At 49.3% G+C, this 15,744-nt stretch overlaps 6 protein-coding genes across 14 annotated transcripts; 4 read left to right on the top strand and 2 right to left on the bottom strand.

The window, feature by feature from the left end:
- Positions 1–3,420: 3,420 nt before the first annotated feature.
- FOXG_18005 (uncharacterized protein) lies at positions 3,421–7,587 on the top strand. 4 transcript variants are annotated; one of them, XM_018398047.1, is made up of 4 exons: positions 3,421–4,420; positions 4,495–4,705; positions 4,759–5,911; positions 5,958–7,587. In XM_018398047.1, the coding sequence occupies exon 1, from the start codon at positions 3,730–3,732 to the stop codon at positions 4,117–4,119; it is 390 nt and encodes a 129-aa protein (XP_018233564.1). In that variant the 5' UTR covers positions 3,421–3,729; the 3' UTR covers positions 4,120–4,420; positions 4,495–4,705; positions 4,759–5,911; positions 5,958–7,587. The 4 variants fall into 4 exon arrangements, with proteins under 4 accessions (XP_018233564.1, XP_018233563.1, XP_018233562.1 ...); XM_018398046.1 differs by having other exon boundaries at positions 4,495–5,911; XM_018398045.1 differs by having other exon boundaries at positions 3,421–4,705; positions 5,974–7,587.
- Positions 6,987–7,266, bottom strand: FOXG_18006 (uncharacterized protein; the record flags this gene model as incomplete). The annotated part of the gene is made up of 2 exons (XM_018398048.1): positions 6,987–7,093; positions 7,149–7,266. 2 exons carry the CDS (start codon positions 7,264–7,266, stop codon positions 6,987–6,989), a joined length of 225 nt encoding a protein of 74 aa, XP_018233565.1.
- A 291-nt stretch (positions 7,588–7,878) lies between the features above and the next one.
- FOXG_01048 (uncharacterized protein) lies at positions 7,879–11,503 on the bottom strand. Of its 6 annotated transcripts, none has more exons than XM_018377770.1 (3): positions 10,548–11,503; positions 8,800–10,486; positions 7,879–8,695 (listed from the first exon to the last, which is right to left on the bottom strand). In XM_018377770.1, the coding sequence occupies exons 1-3, from the start codon at positions 10,779–10,781 to the stop codon at positions 8,370–8,372; spliced, it is 2,247 nt and encodes a 748-aa protein (XP_018233555.1). In that variant the 5' UTR covers positions 10,782–11,503; the 3' UTR covers positions 7,879–8,369. The 6 variants fall into 6 exon arrangements, with proteins under 6 accessions (XP_018233555.1, XP_018233556.1, XP_018233557.1 ...); XM_018377771.1 differs by having other exon boundaries at positions 7,879–8,650; XM_018377772.1 differs by having other exon boundaries at positions 7,879–8,650; positions 8,812–10,486.
- Positions 11,504–12,068: 565 nt separating this feature from the next.
- FOXG_18004 (uncharacterized protein) lies at positions 12,069–12,626 on the top strand. The gene is made up of 2 exons (XM_018398043.1): positions 12,069–12,301; positions 12,362–12,626. Exons 1-2 carry the CDS (start codon positions 12,163–12,165, stop codon positions 12,430–12,432), a joined length of 210 nt encoding a protein of 69 aa, XP_018233554.1. The 5' UTR covers positions 12,069–12,162; the 3' UTR covers positions 12,433–12,626.
- A 254-nt stretch (positions 12,627–12,880) lies between these two features.
- On the top strand, positions 12,881–14,733 carry FOXG_01047 (uncharacterized protein). The gene is made up of 2 exons (XM_018377769.1): positions 12,881–13,624; positions 13,678–14,733. Exons 1-2 carry the CDS (start codon positions 13,173–13,175, stop codon positions 14,657–14,659), a joined length of 1,434 nt encoding a protein of 477 aa, XP_018233553.1. The 5' UTR covers positions 12,881–13,172; the 3' UTR covers positions 14,660–14,733.
- Positions 14,734–14,990: 257 nt separating this feature from the next.
- Positions 14,991–15,744, top strand: FOXG_01046 (mitochondrial import inner membrane translocase subunit TIM10). Its single transcript, XM_018377768.1, has 2 exons — positions 14,991–15,206; positions 15,261–15,744. Exons 1-2 carry the CDS (start codon positions 15,109–15,111, stop codon positions 15,451–15,453), a joined length of 291 nt encoding a protein of 96 aa, XP_018233552.1. The 5' UTR covers positions 14,991–15,108; the 3' UTR covers positions 15,454–15,744.

Genomic DNA, 15,744 nt, shown 5'->3' with positions numbered 1-15,744 from the left:
TGGCCAAGGACCCTTTGTGTCTGGTCTGTCTTTAAAGAGGGAAGAGACAATCAGAAAGGTGGGAAGCTGGACCGGGTTACGCTACCTGGAGGCAGACATCCAGGAGCCGTGCTTCTGATGAGTTTCTCATCACCTTCTTCGTAGACATGAACCGGTGAGTCAACAAGCTCATCTTGGGTTGGTCTGACCAAGTTATCAGAGCTGGGACGACAATAATGTATGACGGACAGCAACAAGGGCTGTCAGCAGGAACAGGTACAGGTACAGGAACGCGGGAACTCATAATCCTGTGCGGGCCGTTTGGCGTCCATCGATCTGAAGATCGGCAGCTTTGAGAGAAATGGTGCCCCAGTGACGTCCCGTACGGTACTGGGATGTTAGTGGAGGAGGAGGGCGGAATACAGAGAGTCAAGACATGAGAGAATAAGAAAAGACGCGATGATCTAAAGTGGGAGCAGGGGTCTGCCGGGGGAGCGCATTTGTGGCTGGGTGAGGCCTGGCCGGGCCAAGCCAGGCCAGCACAGCCAAATAGCTCAGCCGGCATAGAAGAAAAAGGGTACAGAACGGATTTCACTCCATTTCTGCTTTGCTTCTTAGCCTCGAAGCTATTTCGTCTTGCTGGTCAATAAGCAGCGAAAACAAGAGCGAAAGCGGAACGGCGTCGGAGACGGAAACGGAGATGGAGGACGAAAAGGCCCAAAAAAGACGACATGACAGAATACAAAGTGACCATGCCTGCAACAGCTTAGGCAGATCCCAGCGACTCCACCACTTTGCTTGGCACTCGCCGGCAGATTGCCTGCCTTGTCATTGCCATTGTCATGTGTGGGAGGGAGGGAGGGAGGTAGAGAGTATTGAGCGGAGCATTGCATTGCATTACACTACATTGTATGGCTTGCGCACATGCTGAAGATTCTGTCAGTCAACTAACCATCCATGAAACAGTTGCAGGTCTATCATATCGGTCGGTTGGATGCTGCCCTTTGGCGCAACGACAAGAAGGAACTCTGTAACCAACAACAAGCTTGATATTATACGCGCGCTACCTGGGACCATGATAGGACCGCGTGTAGCGCGAAGCCGTTGAGATGTGAACCTCGCCGCAAAATGGAACGGTAGTGTTAGCCTTAAAAGGTCGCCTCGTGCCCCCCCTGGGGGTCATAAATTAACGACGCTCTACCGCGACACATGGATCGGAAGCTTTGACTGTACGTATGTACTGTACAGGACGGTACAGTACCTAACAGTTTACCTTATGGTTCCCACAGGTGGCTTGTCCTGTCCTGTCTTGCCTTGTCGACTCTTCCCCTGGTCCGCGGATGCCACCCGGCCTGGAGCAAAAGCCGAGCAATGACGCCGCTGCACAGCATCAGCAACGTTCAGACAAGTTATGTATTGACAGAAAATATGTGCAGAGGGCTCGCTTCAACTAAGATGACCTTCTTTAATTAATCATCCTTCAGCTACTGCAGGGCTCTCGAAGACGAGTGGACGGAGAAAAAGCAACGGGGATTATGATGCTCTGGAGCCGACAATATCCCGGTTACCTGACTCAATCAGTCTCAGCTCCAACTCGATTCAGTTTTGAGGCTGGCTGGGCATGGTCATACAACAACTAACGCAGTGTCTACACGTCACGATTCATACTGTACGTATCTGGAATGGCAAAGCAATGATCACAAAGACACGACTAATTGTCTAATAGCAAGTTTAAACCCACTTGCCCTGCTCAATATGCAACCCATAACATAGCATGGCATGCGCCTCGCGGCGCTTGAGAGATGACAGGGGTATCGGAGTTAGAGGGTGGCCCGCTCTGGTGCAGAAATGCGGCCCCGCTGCCGGCCATTCAGCACTCTGTGCCGCAAACTAGTGATGACGCTAAAAAGCTTAGCTTACCAGACTGTCGGGACCACGCTAAGCAGGCATTAATCCCTGTGAGGTTACTCGTCTTCCCAAAGAAGCATGGCCCGAGCAGGGGAGGTCCTTGATTCATAGTGGGAACAGTGTGCTACGAGCGAAATAGCCATTGGTAGCCCAGATGATCAGCCTGATGATTGCAATTGGGGCCAATGGGTGAGAGCTCCGGGCTCGCACGCTTTGCTGAATGTGGTATAGCGAGTACGCGCGCGTTTACCATGCGGTTGACTGTCATTGGACAGCGGCTTGACTGCAAGCGAAGGTTCTGCCAACTCAACGCTGGACTTGACTTTCCGTGTCTGGTCCCTGCACGCCCCCCCCCCCCCCCCCCCTGCTAATTGCTGGTCCTTGGACATTGATTGCTCCTCTGATTTTCTACCTCACATCATCCATCAGAATCAATCAAAACCTCTTCATTCCACCAGCTTCGGCCTTCTCGTACCGACAAATCATTAACGATTTACTCACCGATTTTTCGGTGGGCCTTCTCTTTCCTATTCTGCGTTATAATGGGAGCAACCTTCCCCACATCCCAGTCAAAAGGCTCCATTGTCTCTTTTTTTTTTTTTTTTTTTTTTTTTTTTTATAAAGTTAGACTACGTTTTGACAAATTCATTATGAGATGCTGAGACTTGGCCTAAGAGTGGACTAAACTTATGCTACTCCAGCATATACAATTGGAGTCTTGCCGATTTCTATCGGATGCATGTGCCATGTCATGATACCTCCAGCATTTATATGGATGGTTCACTTACTATCAGTCTATCACAAGCCAAGTGCCGGCCTGGAAGGCTCAGGCCCCTGGACATCGTCTCCCTCGCTTGTGCGCTATAGGTAGCTCATCTGTTATTAACGCTTAGCTATTAACTTAGCTGCCAACATCGCCCCCATCGCACGCCGCTGCCGCCAGATCTGGGGTTTGGGTTTGAGGGTTCCTGCAGATCCATTCTCGGATCTAACGTCGCGGGTGTCAAAGATAACACAGCCTTGTCACGCCATGTGTCTATATGATATGGCCATTGAGGTATTCTGCCTAGAATAATTTTTACACTGCATCGCAGGCTTCCTTCCCCATGCTTCAAGGCAGTGAAAACGCTCCGCCCTGCTCCACCGTTTCATCAAGCTTAGCCTTGTGGGTTTCAGCATTGGCTTTGCCTCTTACCCGTGATCTCAGGACCTTAGAATGCTGTTGAATTTCAGCGAGCAGACATGTCTTGCTAAAGGACTCTTGTCCTCGGTTCTCAAGAATCAAGAGCCCCCTTGTCTGGTTATCTCCGTCCTAGCTTGGTGTCACTGGTACTCTTGATTTTGTTTCCGGTTTCAAACTTCTCCATCTCATTTACCCAACTGCCGGGAATCTTAACGCGGACATACTTTGGCCTGAATGGGAAGGTTTTGCGGGAGATTGCTCGATTCACTGGCTTTTTCGATGCGCATCTGACTCGTTCAAGTCCACTCTAAGCGCTCTTGTCGCGTCGGGTTAGATGATCGCCCCCTACCACTTACAACACACCAAACATGTCGACACTACCGAGGCATGCTTGCTACAGTATTTCTAACGAGCATGGGAGTGTTTGCCGCGAGTATTCCGCCTTGTTCGCAGGCTTAGCCGCGTTTTTGACGTCTCATATTTCAACTCAAAAGTTCGTATATGTCGGTCCATAGGGTCGCATTTCTGTCCGACCCGCTCCCCCTTCTCCCAGTCATATTTCGAATCACACGCATGCTCATGCAGAGTGGGCGGTACCAGACTTTCGGGACCAGATAACGTGTTTGTTGCTCGTACGTTGCGAGCAGAAGAGGCAGGTGATGATACGGTTCATCAGCGTTGAGACAACCATCCATAACAGGTGTGGTGCCGTACATATCCGTCCGTCTGCAATGGATGGCGGCCCCCCCGCTGTGACATGGCTCTCGCTAGGGTGTACCTTGCCAATGCCCGGCTTGACATTCATTGCTCAAGCCCTGGCAGAAAGACGTTTTCGATTTGTTGCTAGGCTGAATTTTAGCGTTGCCTTCCGTAGCCAGCACAGGCACAAGGCGACGCCCCCAAACCCCTCCCCTCCTCTTTTCTTGGCAACCCATCTCATCTTATCATCTATCGGGCGATCATCGTTAATAAGGAACAAAACACACACCCTCGTCAGAAGCCAATCTCGTGGGGTTCCGGATGTTCCATCCACCCAACTTTTGCCCTGATTGCGCATGTCTACGGCCCGACGCTTCGACTTGTTTGCATCACGGTCAATTGCAGAGCATGTCATTCAGCGTCAACACACTCACCCACGGCGCAGACCTCCGGCATGCGCTGCGCAGTAACAAGAACAAGGGATGTCCAATTCCCCTCCATAAGGTACTGCTATGGCACTTATGTTCTGCTCGGCCGGGGTACATACACTCCCATACATCATCTTGTAACCGCAATACTTGGATACGCCCGCAACAAACAGACCCGATATCTTCTTTTGGGTGTCAATAGGATTCTTTACACCTCTGCCAAGTGAGCAGCTGATTGTGGCTACCTATTGTTCTTCACATGGACCAAGCCCTAGCTCACAACTGTCATGTCTCCAGCGTGCTCTATTTGGTTTGGCAGCATTGTTCTGTGCTCCCAAAACGACCAAATCTACCAAGGCTAGCCGTTGGCTTTGCCGTTACGTGAATAGCTAGAGCTTATTTGCCTTAACTTTGTGTTAAAGGCGCCAAAACGTGTGCAGCTATCGGCCGCCTCTGCACTAGGACAAACACCCGCCACAAAGTTCTATTATGGCTTCTAGCCTGTATTGTATGTTTCTTTCCTTCATGTCAAAAAACTGAATATAGAGACTTTTATGGTAGTTCCTCATACCACAGCCTACTGCTGTATCAGCCCCCTTCTTGATGCTGCGAGAGCCGAACACTTGGCCTACTCGGAGGAAAGCAAGACAGTCTCGAATCAACTACCTTGTCCAACTTGAAGGGAACTTGTACCAGTCACTTCATTGATATGCGTCACCGATAGCTGCTTGCTCGCTGTAGCACGGGCTCCATGTTGGCCTGGAACGTTAGCCTACTGGCATGTCTCTCTCTACCAGTCACTGGCGATGGGGACGCAGAATCCCGGGCCGTTTGATCATTTCAACCATCTTTCTTCTTACGTCTCTATGCATATACCATGGAGTTACAGTGACGGTATCGTTTTCCAGGGCCTGAAATTCAAGAAGCACCAAAAGTACTCGGCAAAGACTCTTGAAAATTACAATGCAATTCTTAACACCAAATGGCCTCAACAACGTGATCTATTGTCTCTCTATCAAGTCTAGGCCTCTATAGATATAGGGTTCATAAGGAACTGAGTCTATCCACATATGTGACAAGTCTCCAGTTTCTTCTGACCAGGGGTTGATTCAAGCCCTCGTTGGGAGCAGGATCTTCCTCTTTAATTTCAGGCTCTAATAAGAGGGAATTATGGTACTGCAATAAGCCAACTCACGGATTCATGGGGCCTGTGCTCTGAAAGTGTGGTCATGGTTGGCATTTTCTCCATCTCAAGATGGTGTTTTTGAAGGGAAATTGGAGGACGAGACGCCACTTTCGGAATTGGCTGCGCACAGGCAGAAGATGCAGCAGTTGCAAGCAACTATGGTCAAGAGAATAGATCTTTCAGAGCGGGTTGGCGCGTGACTCCCGGCACTTGAAAACGCCGTCTAACGGCTTGCCGAGTCTTACATTCTTTAGTGAAGCAAACTGCGTCTAACTGGGATGGGCTGGGCTCAGAATTGCTCTTTTACAGGCTGGGAGGCTTATCCTAGCGCAGATCGATGGCGAGTTTCATGAGCGGGCACAGGACGCAAGTCCTGGCTGGGGCTGGGAGGGGGCGTGTTGTTGGTTGTTGGTTGTGCCTCTGTTGGTTGTGTTTTCTCAGAGTCAGAGTCAGAGTCAGAAGAGAATGACCGCCAGGGATCAAATTCGACGTGGTTCTTCCTCCCAGGGTCCGCTACAGCCCTGAAGAGTAAGTGGCTCGTCTTCGGTTCAGATACTGAGACTGATACTGATAGTGGTTCCGATCTCCAGATGCCCTTGTTTCTCGTCTATGAACGCTCACTGTGCCGACTTGTCTCATCGGCCGCTACCCTCAGCATCCCTGCAATGGAATATCGATAGAGAATTCAAGATTGGAAAAGAATATCCGGAGCCGGCATTGTTCAGTTTCTAGAAAGTTGGCTCAAGCATTACCCGCATTGCTTTACATAGCCTACTGAGAGTGCCTTGCCGAACTGAATTCAAAACAAACAATAACGGCATCGTTATGAGTAAAATTTCAGCCAACTCTTGTCGTCTGGCGCTTAATCCAGATATTTGGTTTGTCTTCTGCCGCGCACCAAGGCCCCCGGCCGTTTCCGTTTCATGCGGCCATGGGTCTGCAGAACAGGCCAAACAGGGCATTGCCGGCCTGAAAATGCGGCCATATACTTTACTTGACGACATAGGTCATATCATCTCCGCAGCGAGGCGTTATTCTGACTCTATAGTCGATGAATGAATTGCCTGATTGCCGAGACTTTCTAAGCTCTGCGGAGAGACTCGATGTACTGCTTTGACGAGGCGTTTTTGGGACAATGCAATGTTTCGAATCACGATGGTGGACAAAGAATGTATTCGTCTTAGCCTCTGAGGCATGGCCGTTACCGATTCCAAGGTTTATCACTCATGGAATTCATCCTCAAAGCCGGTGTCTATTCAATCGATATTAGCTACTATTGACTCGATGTCATTGATGCCCAAAACCGTCTCTTTTGCATTCTTGAACCCAAATTTTACCTTTTAAACGACAAGAGCACCACTGAAAACGCCACGGCAACTTCATTTCCGATGGATGAGGAATTCGGAAATAAAGAGAAGGCAAACGGCTGTGGCGTAGATTGTTCTATTGTTCCTTGCTCTCTACCAGAAGTCGAATCAGGATCATCACCACGCAACCAACAACAGACTCGTCGACGCTGGGAAACGCCAAATTTGACCCAAATTCTTGACGAGTGATCAGGGATTCTACCATGGCATTCACTGTCCTCAATCGTATCGCCACACTAGCTCGATGATGGGGCAGATGCAACTGATGGCTGCGAATCAACCTCCAAGAGCCGGGGTCCTGGGTTGATGAGCTGCATGCATTTCCGGCGATTGCCTCTCCAGGCTGACATCGATGAGTCGAGTCATATATTGGTTCAAAGTTAATTAAATTGATCTACAGGTACTGTTTGTTCGTTTGTTTGAAACATCGTAGCAGGCAGAGGCAGAAGTGCAGCTCCAGCTCCAGCTCCAATTTCCCTCCTCGTGCTTCGGCTTCTCGTCATTGAACCCAGTCATGGTGCCCCATAGGGTTCTGAGAGTGAGTGATTGATCAGGGGGCACATAATGGTACGTGCCATTGAGAGCAGAACGACAGAATGCTCCGATCCCTGTCCTCACCCGCCCTGGACCTGGACCTGGACCTGGACCTGGTTGTTGCTGTCTGTCGCTTGTCAACGTCAATGTCACCGTAACTTCAATTAGACTCGGCTCACGGATCAAGTCCCCGCGTCTCCGTTCCCCTGCAACCTTGCCTTCGCCATGGTATCCGTATACGTTATGAATGTGAAATGGCATGGGTCAGAGACGACTTCTAACTCGCTTAGCCAAATGCCTCGGCCTATGCTTGATGGGTGCATGTATTTCTGCCTGAGAATATTCATGGGCTATCAGGTCTCTGTTCGAGACTTTGCCCAAGTTGCAAAAGTGCCTCCGAGCTTGTCTCGATACACGAGAACGGAAACTGTACAAACCGGTAGAAATCATGAGAACCAGTATAGTCTTGGCTTTGCTGATCCTAACATTCATCAAAGAAAATACTTACTCTTAACTATGGGTCAAAACGAGCTAACTTTGAGGCACGATACGATATGTTTTGGATGACGAGGTCATGTTCTCGTGATCTTTTGTAGAATCAATACTTTTTCACATTATACGGCTTGGGCAATAATATCCGTATCCCTTCGAAGTACATAGACAACAAGAATGATGATTATTGCTTGTCTTTATTGAACTCTGAACATCTCGTCATACTGCATAATTACACGTAGACTGTCTTTTACCACTTCCAACTTCCATTTTATTTCTCAATAAGCTCATCCCGGTATGGAAACGCAATAGTTGAGCAGATCCACCCTGGCTCAACAGTCTCAGATTAATCACGATGCAAAGAGTACAAAACCCAAGACCAGAAAAGGAAAATGAACCCGTGCGCAGACCTGGTGTCAGCAAAGGAACGGGCTCGCTTCAATGGAAAGAAGAAGAAAAGATCTTGCCGCTGGCTTATGATGCTCCGTTACAGTGCCGAAACTCACGCCAGTTTTAAAAGGAAAAATTGCTCTCAAGACTATGCATGTCTAATGCACCTCTCACTCATAGTACCAATGTTGTTGATCACGTTCCTAGGCGCCTTCCAAGGGAGGCACGTATGAGTAGTTAAAGTCAAGTAGGCCGTCCAACATCCAGTGCTGGGGGTCGAAGAAGTCGTAGTTGGCCGCATCTCCGTAACTGACACCTGCCATCATACTATGAGCTGACGATACAGCTGAGAGTCCTGTGGCTCCCGGTGTCAGGGCGCCGTTCGAGTTGGGGTTGCTGTTGTGAGTGTTGTTGGTGCTGAGCAGACTCGAAGGCGGGAGGGTGTGAGACGGTACGAGGGTGCTGTCCATGTGTGTTGATGATGCTGAAGACTCATTAGCCGAATCTGGATTTGTCGGTTGTTTGGCAGCTGTGGTCTGTATTAGCATTCTTGCAATATTTGCACAAGACAAATCAAGACATGCTCTACTCAGGGGCCTTCACCAAAACATAGGGAGAAAGGGGATCACCTACAGTCTATAGTACCTCGCCCCGATGCCTGGAAGTCCTCCCTCCACCTCCAGACTGAATCGAATACAAGACTCATACTGTGACGACATCGAACCTTGAGTTGGAGGCTGTCGTCCATCTGGATCGGTGAGTTGTCGTTACTGTTGAAGTTATGTTGATTGTGTTCGAGTCGAGCGCCGTTCCACATCTGCACCATGAGTTCAGCCAAACGCCACTGAAGATCATTGTTAACAACACTGGTAGCCCGGATAGCCCGGATCGTCTGATGAAAGAGCGTTCGACCTCGCTGGAAGTCTATAGTCTTCGAGAAGAACGACCTCATGAGCTTGAGAAGGGCAAAGCCAGCGGCAACCATCATCTGTCCGATGTAGTTACTGCAGTGAAGAAGTAAGTGTCCGCCAACGCCATCCCGAGGACTAGTGGCTTGATCAACTTCGAGAATTTCATCGAGAAAAGCGGTAGTGGCGCGCCATAGGCCCATCAGATCATCCATATAGCCTGGCGTCTTACTGGAATCGAAGAAACCGGCCAAGCGCATGTGAAGAGCCGCTGCCCGGAGATGCAAAGAGACGATGGGGCCCAGCCCTTGTGAAAGGATAGAAGCATTCAGCTCTGCGTAATCTCGACGGTAGACACGCATCAGCATTGCCCGGTGTTCATCTCCTGCAACGCCACGGGGATCGCTAGCGTTGCTATACATCTCCTTCGATACCTTGTCACAGAATCTCTCAATCTGTAGCCGCGCCTCTAAATCTCGTGATAGTTGGAAAGCACTCTCTTCTCCGGCTCGTGAGGCCAAAGTCCAGTCATAAAGGGTTGATGCTGGCTGGCCGTAGCCAGTTCCAACAGACTGCGCAACAATGTTACAAACAGCCCATGTTGTCACACGGTCATTGAGTTGTTCCTTGTTCAACTCAACTGACACCCTAGAAAAGTCTTGGATATTATTGGGCCGGTGAAGACCTATTCCAGTAGCCGTTTTCATCATCACTCCACACAAAATGTGCGTAGGGTCGGACGAAGTCGTACTTGTGGGTAGTGGCCATGTGCACAGCAGACACATGGCCTTGACCACGTAGTAGTTGCTCGGGACTTCTCCTATCGTTGACCACAAGAAACGTGTCAGAGGTCCCGAGAGATTGCTGAGCAGATCGTTTGCGTTTGGTGGATTATATCGTCGGGCAGCGACAGAGATAATGGACCAGAAGAGGAGGGGATGTTGTTGGTAGAAGAGATCAGGTGCCTGTGAAGGGTTGAGGAAGGGCAGAAATTGATGATAGAAAGCCCAGAATTGTCGGAAAAGGTTGTTGACATCTTCTTCCGTTAGCTTGACATTTTCTAGGTCGTGTGAATATCGTGGCATGTTGTAGTTCCCGCCGCGCTTAAGATGAAGCAGGGACGAGACAGCTTCGTCAGAACCCATTAAAGAAGGATTTCGGGTGTGAGTGTGAGTATAGGTAGGATTGCTCGCAGCGATGGGAGAGTCCATATCGTCATCGGCTTCTGGAGTGAAGCCCTGAGACTTTGCGCGCGCAAGACTGCGACGCAGTCGATCGATCTCCTTCTCCATCTCGGCGTGCTTAGATCTTTTGCCTACTCTTTTGAAGTTTGATTCGATTTTGCACTCTAGTTTCAGGCGATTGCACCGAGAGCAACTTTGGAAAGGGTCTTGCACCACGTCGCATCGGAGCTGTTGGAAAATTCCGCTCAGTACAATTGTATTTAGATTTGTTTCTCGGAGGTTGACTCACCTTTTGCTGTCGACACTCGTTGCAAGCCCTTTTGACGCCAGGCTGGCGCTTCTTCTCCTGCTCGGCATCGTGATCGTCAAGATTACTGCCTGGGCTGCTTTCAATGCCAACCATGCTGCTCCTCTTGCGCTTGTTGGTGCCATTGCTGTTCCCATGACCATGACCATGACGGGAGCTGACAGGACTCGTAGGACTCATCGAGGCCGCCCCACCAGCCATCATGGAACCGTCCATAGGGACGATGCCCTGAGCCGGAGGCCCAGAGGAAGAACGCGGCGGGATGATGCGAGGATGCACCGGCGCCGAGACGGACACGGGTACGGGCAATCAAAGAATCGGAGGCTTCGAAAGCAAATACCCGGAGTTCGTTGACCGGCCGGTGTCGGTGTTGGCGTTGATATGGATATTTCGGGTCGCGGCGCTGAGTGGGCGCGTCGTGTGTTGGCAAAGACAATGCGCGTGAGCAAAGGCCGACTACGGAGGAGAGGGGTTTGTTTGTTAGGGAGAAGATTGCTTTTCGCTGGTTTCAAGGTGCGAAAAAAGGCGACTCGAATCTGAGTGGCTAATTGACCTGGCCAATTACCAACTTTTTCACCGTCCTTCCGTGAAAAGGGTAATTCGCTTGACAATCTTAACTGGGAAGGTGCAGCAAGGTACAGAAACGGTACTCTTTCACCGTTGTTGCCTCATGCAACGACTTCTGAGCGACCTGACAAACTGGAGACGAGCGGGGCAGGCCTAGAAAATTACCCCCTGCGGCGGGGATTGAAGTCTCTGATTGGCAGATCACCCAGTGAGTCACGTGAGACATACATTACTCAGCCGAGGCTCAGGTAAGGCGTGATCATGATATGGGGAACCTAAGATATGATAATTGGGTATAATCAAATGAGGTCCTGAAAGAACAATATTCTGCATGTAGACTTGGAAGTCAGATAGTTTCGTAAAAAAAATTTGGATGGCGATGCAAGACTTCTGACGCTGAGTATGTATTGTGACCACCTCGTATTTATGAGTTACACGATTTCATCACATGATGACTGACAAGAGTGTAACCAAAAAAATAAAAAAGAAGAGACAAGGGGGAACTATGCTTCGGCACGTTATGACCTTCTCGTATTATAGATACACGGTTTTATTCCTTCTGGTGGTGGTATCTTCAAGTCGAGAAAAGTGTGACGATGTGCTGAGTAGTACCTATCTTAGTATATGGCATTGAATCTGAACCAGCCCTTTCATGCATCTGAGCCCCAAAGTTCGAACGAAATCTAGATTAACTATTCAGCTTCTTCTTCTAGGGATGAAACCACTGCAAGCTATCATCCCTCACTACACTCGTGATTTGAAATCACATACTATGGTAGTAATACCTTGCTCCGTCCATCAAATCGAAAACGATATTTGTCCTTCCAGTGGAAGGACATGAGCTGCTAAGCCAATCAGGCTCAACCACTTTACACTGACTGCTCTGAGCGCATCTTGCCAAAAACATATCTCCCTACCTTACTTGCGTTAGATAATCATCTTTGCCTTTTGCATTAAAACCACTTCTCTTTTTCCTCACACCTGTGTTCTTCATCAACAATCATAATCACCTTTCCTCGAACACCTCATCATGCCTGAATCTGACAAGCCTCGTCAGTCGGTCAAGCGTCAGCTCAAACCCGCTCCCCAACGCCCTGGCCAAGATGTGCATTGTCCACGATTCAAATCAGAGGTCCACTTTGTGATTCCGGGATCGATGCCAGAAATCGGTGAGTTTGATTAAGGCTACAGTGTTAATGAGACACGGTTCTGACGCTTTGTGTGTGTAGAAATTCTTCGCATTCGAACCACGGATGTTTCTCAGCCTTTCCTGGACCCAAATTCGATGCAACAGTCATGATGCCTTTTATTACAGGAGATGCGTTATTCAAACTTGGCTGATACATAATTGATACCCTCTTACAAATCTGAAAGCGTATGTTTCCAATCTAGACCCTGCATTTTTGTTTCGGGCCCAAGTCATGGACCCTGGCCTGGTGGACATCAAAAGCCAGCAATATTTCAAGGCGAGGCGGGAAATACCCGTGAGTGATCGGCTCTTCTTGTTCCTTTCCGAAACCTTGTATGGTCCTTATAAGTGAACCTCGTTCAAATATTCCAAATTATCGGAATGTCAATGCAATTGGAGTAACTTCCCACGCTAGACAAGCCTCGGACATGGCTACTTTATCTATCTAGCCAATGCTACTTGTCAAATGACGATCTCCAATCCAAACCCGGTGAAAGTGCCGAACAACACCACAATTCAGGATCCCCCTCTTATTCCGCGGGTCGCCCACACTCATTATGCGGGGCTGTGGACTAGTGTCTAGGGGATCCTACTCCTCCTCCTGTGTTTCTCTTACCTCTTTCTTCCAAGTGGAGGAGCCGATCCGCATAACTAAGCTATCCCACATGCACTGCTATATGCCAAGGATGCATAGTAGACTACAATGAATCTAGCAAGATACGTTCTTTTCATGGGCATTCTCTCGTCGAAACCGCCTATATAAACCGTCATCCTGCCCGACTGTCGCCCCATCCAGCTTGACTACAACATTACCGACTCTCTAATCTGAAACTTGATACCCCGTCTTCATCATGGCGACCAAGCTTCATACTGTGCCTTTCCTCATCAACGGCAGCGATCACACCAGTGAAAGGGCTGTTGATGTCGTGTCTCCTGCGAGCGGCGAGGTCGTCCACCGCTACCACAGTGCTGACGTCAAGGATGCCAATGCTGCTGTCGAGGCTGCTGCTGAGGCATTCAAGTCATGGCGCAAGACAAGGCCTAGTGAGCGCCGGGATCTCTTTCTCAAGGCCGCCGAGATTATGGAAAAGCGACGTGATGAGCTCCGCAAGTACTCCATGTCAGAGACTGGCAGTGATGCTACCTGGGCCGATTTCGATATCAGCACAGGCATTAGCCATCTGAAGGAAGTTGCCGGTCGTATAGGAACACTTGAGGGCGCCATCCCCACTGTGTCGGATCCCAACACAACCGCACTCGTCTTGAGAGAGCCTTATGGTGTCGTTGTAGCAATTGCGCCATGGTAGGCTTCTCGTGCCCGGATGAGTCTGAGAAGTTACTAACATGTCAATCCAGGAACGCCCCTTATATTCTCGGCACAAGATCTGTTGTTTTCCCCATGGCCGCTGGTAACACAGTGGTCTTCAAGGCCAGTGAGGTTTCTCCTCGAACACTATGGGCCATTGCCGATGTTTTCAGAGAGGCAGGACTCCCTGATGGTGTTCTTAACGTCATCTTCCACGAGAGAGCCAATGCTGCAGCAGTCACCGCCGCATTGATTGAGCATCCTGAAGTCAAGAAGATCAACTTCACCGGCAGTACACCTGTTGGCCGTATCATCGGTAAGCTTGCAGGCGAGAACCTGAAACCTGTTATTCTGGAGTTGGGTGGCAAGGCCCCAGCTATCGTGTGGGAGGATGCGGACCTCGACCTCGCCGCGCTGCAATGCACCCTTGGAGCGTTCATGAACTCGGGGCAAGTCTGCATGTCTACCGAAAGGATCCTTGTGCACAAGAATGTCAAGGACGAGTTTGAGAAGAAGCTGTCAGCAACCATTGAGCAAGTATTCTCTTCTAAGGGGGACGCACCGATTCTTATTGCATCGGCTCCTGTTGCAAAGAACAAGGCCTTGATCAAGGATGCCATCTCTAAGGGTGCCTCCCTGGTTCACGGAAACCCTGATGTTGAGGAGTCAAGCAAGACCCGTATGAGACCAATTGTTGTGAGAGATGTCACCACAGAAATGGACATTTATAAGTCGGAGTCCTTTGGCCCTACAGTTTCTCTGATGGCTATTGAGACGGAGGAGGAAGCCATCAAGATCGCCAACGATACCGAGTACGGCTTGAGCTCTGCTGTATTCACATCTGACCTCCAGAGAGGCCTCCGAATTGCTCGCGAGATCGAGACAGGTGCTGTCCATATCAACAATATGAGTATTCATGATGAGAGCGGTCTGCCTCATGGAGGAGCCAAGGCTAGTGGATACGGCCGTTTTGGTGCATCTGCTGGTCTTGATGAGTGGACTCGCACGAAGAACATTACCTTTAGGAATTAAATGATGGAATGATTATAATACCAAATAGCGCAATATGAAAGAATAGTTTATGCCAATTGAAATTGAGGTGGGAGTGAAACAGTGATAGTCAAGTCAGTGCCATGAGTGATAAGCGGTTGAAGCTCCAACTAACAACAAGACGTCGATGCTGCAATACTTGTGTATTCCCCCCTCCTTTTCTAAACATAATCCAAGAATATTATAACATTCCTACCCAGAACACTGCAACTATAAGTATTATGAGGCCTTGAGTTCATGTACAAATGGGTTCATGATGGTACAGGGTAGCTGGAACAAAGCATCCTTACATAATCGACCAATCCGCGATAAGTGGAAAATTTCCCATTGTCCAGTTCAAGGTCCCAAAACGCCGTCATAACACAGCCTTTAACCATCACAACGTCTTAATTAAACCAAATCGCCCAGCCACCTCTTCCAACACCGCCAAAATGAGTTTCCTCGGAATGGGTCGACCTCAGCCTACCTCGGAGCAAAAGATTGCTGCCGTTGAGAGCGAGATGCGCATGATGGCCGACACCTACAACCGGTAAGCCTCAGCGCTCACCAAGCACATGTATTGATACTGATTGTAATGCCACAGTCTTCAGCAATCTTGCCAGAAGAAGTGCATTCCTAACGACTACCGCGAGGGCGAGCTCAACAAGGGCGAGTCTGTTTGCCTCGACCGCTGCACAGCCAAGTTCCTCGACACATCTATGAAGGTCAGCGAGATCATGCAGCAGCAGGGCCAGGCTCTCGGAGGCGGCCAGCAGGGCGGTGGTGGCATGTTCTAAGCGTGATGAACGAAACGCAAACACTTTACGACCTCGAGAAACTATTTAGAGGACGGGCCCCAAATAGGCTGGGGTGATGAATGAAGCTTTGTACGATTATTCAGGAGAACGGATAGATATTGGGTCTGAATCGATATCTGGCGCTTGCATCACGAAATGATGACCGAAGGTGCAACGGAGGTGTTGCTGTATTATACCTGTATATGAATGAATCGAGGTCAGGGCGAGAAATGACACTTTGGTATATGGATAACTAGATTAAGTTTATTCGATATGACCCTAAAAAAATGC

Source organism: Fusarium oxysporum, chromosome 1, assembly GCF_000149955.1.
Source record: "Fusarium oxysporum f. sp. lycopersici 4287 chromosome 1, whole genome shotgun sequence".
Lineage (NCBI taxonomy): Eukaryota > Fungi > Ascomycota > Sordariomycetes > Hypocreales > Nectriaceae > Fusarium > Fusarium oxysporum.
This window is presented reverse-complemented; position numbering and strand designations above follow the sequence as displayed.

Excerpts from the sequence above, each read along its gene's own strand:
- FOXG_18005 (XM_018398047.1), top strand. The coding sequence starts at position 3,730 with ATGATACGGTTCATCAGCGTTGAGACAACCATCCATAACAGGTGTGGT.
- FOXG_01048 (XM_018377770.1), bottom strand. The coding sequence starts at position 10,781 with ATGGACGGTTCCATGATGGCTGGTGGGGCGGCCTCGATGAGTCCTACG. Across the intron at positions 10,487-10,547 it reads ACGAGTGTCGACAGCAAAAG|CTCCGATGCGACGTGGTGCA; the intron begins GTGAGTCAACCT and ends ATTTTCCAACAG. Across the intron at positions 8,696-8,799 it reads GGGGCGAGGTACTATAGACT|CTGCCAAACAACCGACAAAT; the intron begins GTAGGTGATCCC and ends TACAGACCACAG.
- FOXG_18004 (XM_018398043.1), top strand. The coding sequence starts at position 12,163 with ATGCCTGAATCTGACAAGCCTCGTCAGTCGGTCAAGCGTCAGCTCAAA. Across the intron at positions 12,302-12,361 it reads GGGATCGATGCCAGAAATCG|AAATTCTTCGCATTCGAACC; the intron begins GTGAGTTTGATT and ends TTGTGTGTGTAG.
- FOXG_01047 (XM_018377769.1), top strand. The coding sequence starts at position 13,173 with ATGGCGACCAAGCTTCATACTGTGCCTTTCCTCATCAACGGCAGCGAT. Across the intron at positions 13,625-13,677 it reads GTTGTAGCAATTGCGCCATG|GAACGCCCCTTATATTCTCG; the intron begins GTAGGCTTCTCG and ends ATGTCAATCCAG.
- FOXG_01046 (XM_018377768.1), top strand. The coding sequence starts at position 15,109 with ATGAGTTTCCTCGGAATGGGTCGACCTCAGCCTACCTCGGAGCAAAAG. Across the intron at positions 15,207-15,260 it reads ATGGCCGACACCTACAACCG|TCTTCAGCAATCTTGCCAGA; the intron begins GTAAGCCTCAGC and ends GTAATGCCACAG.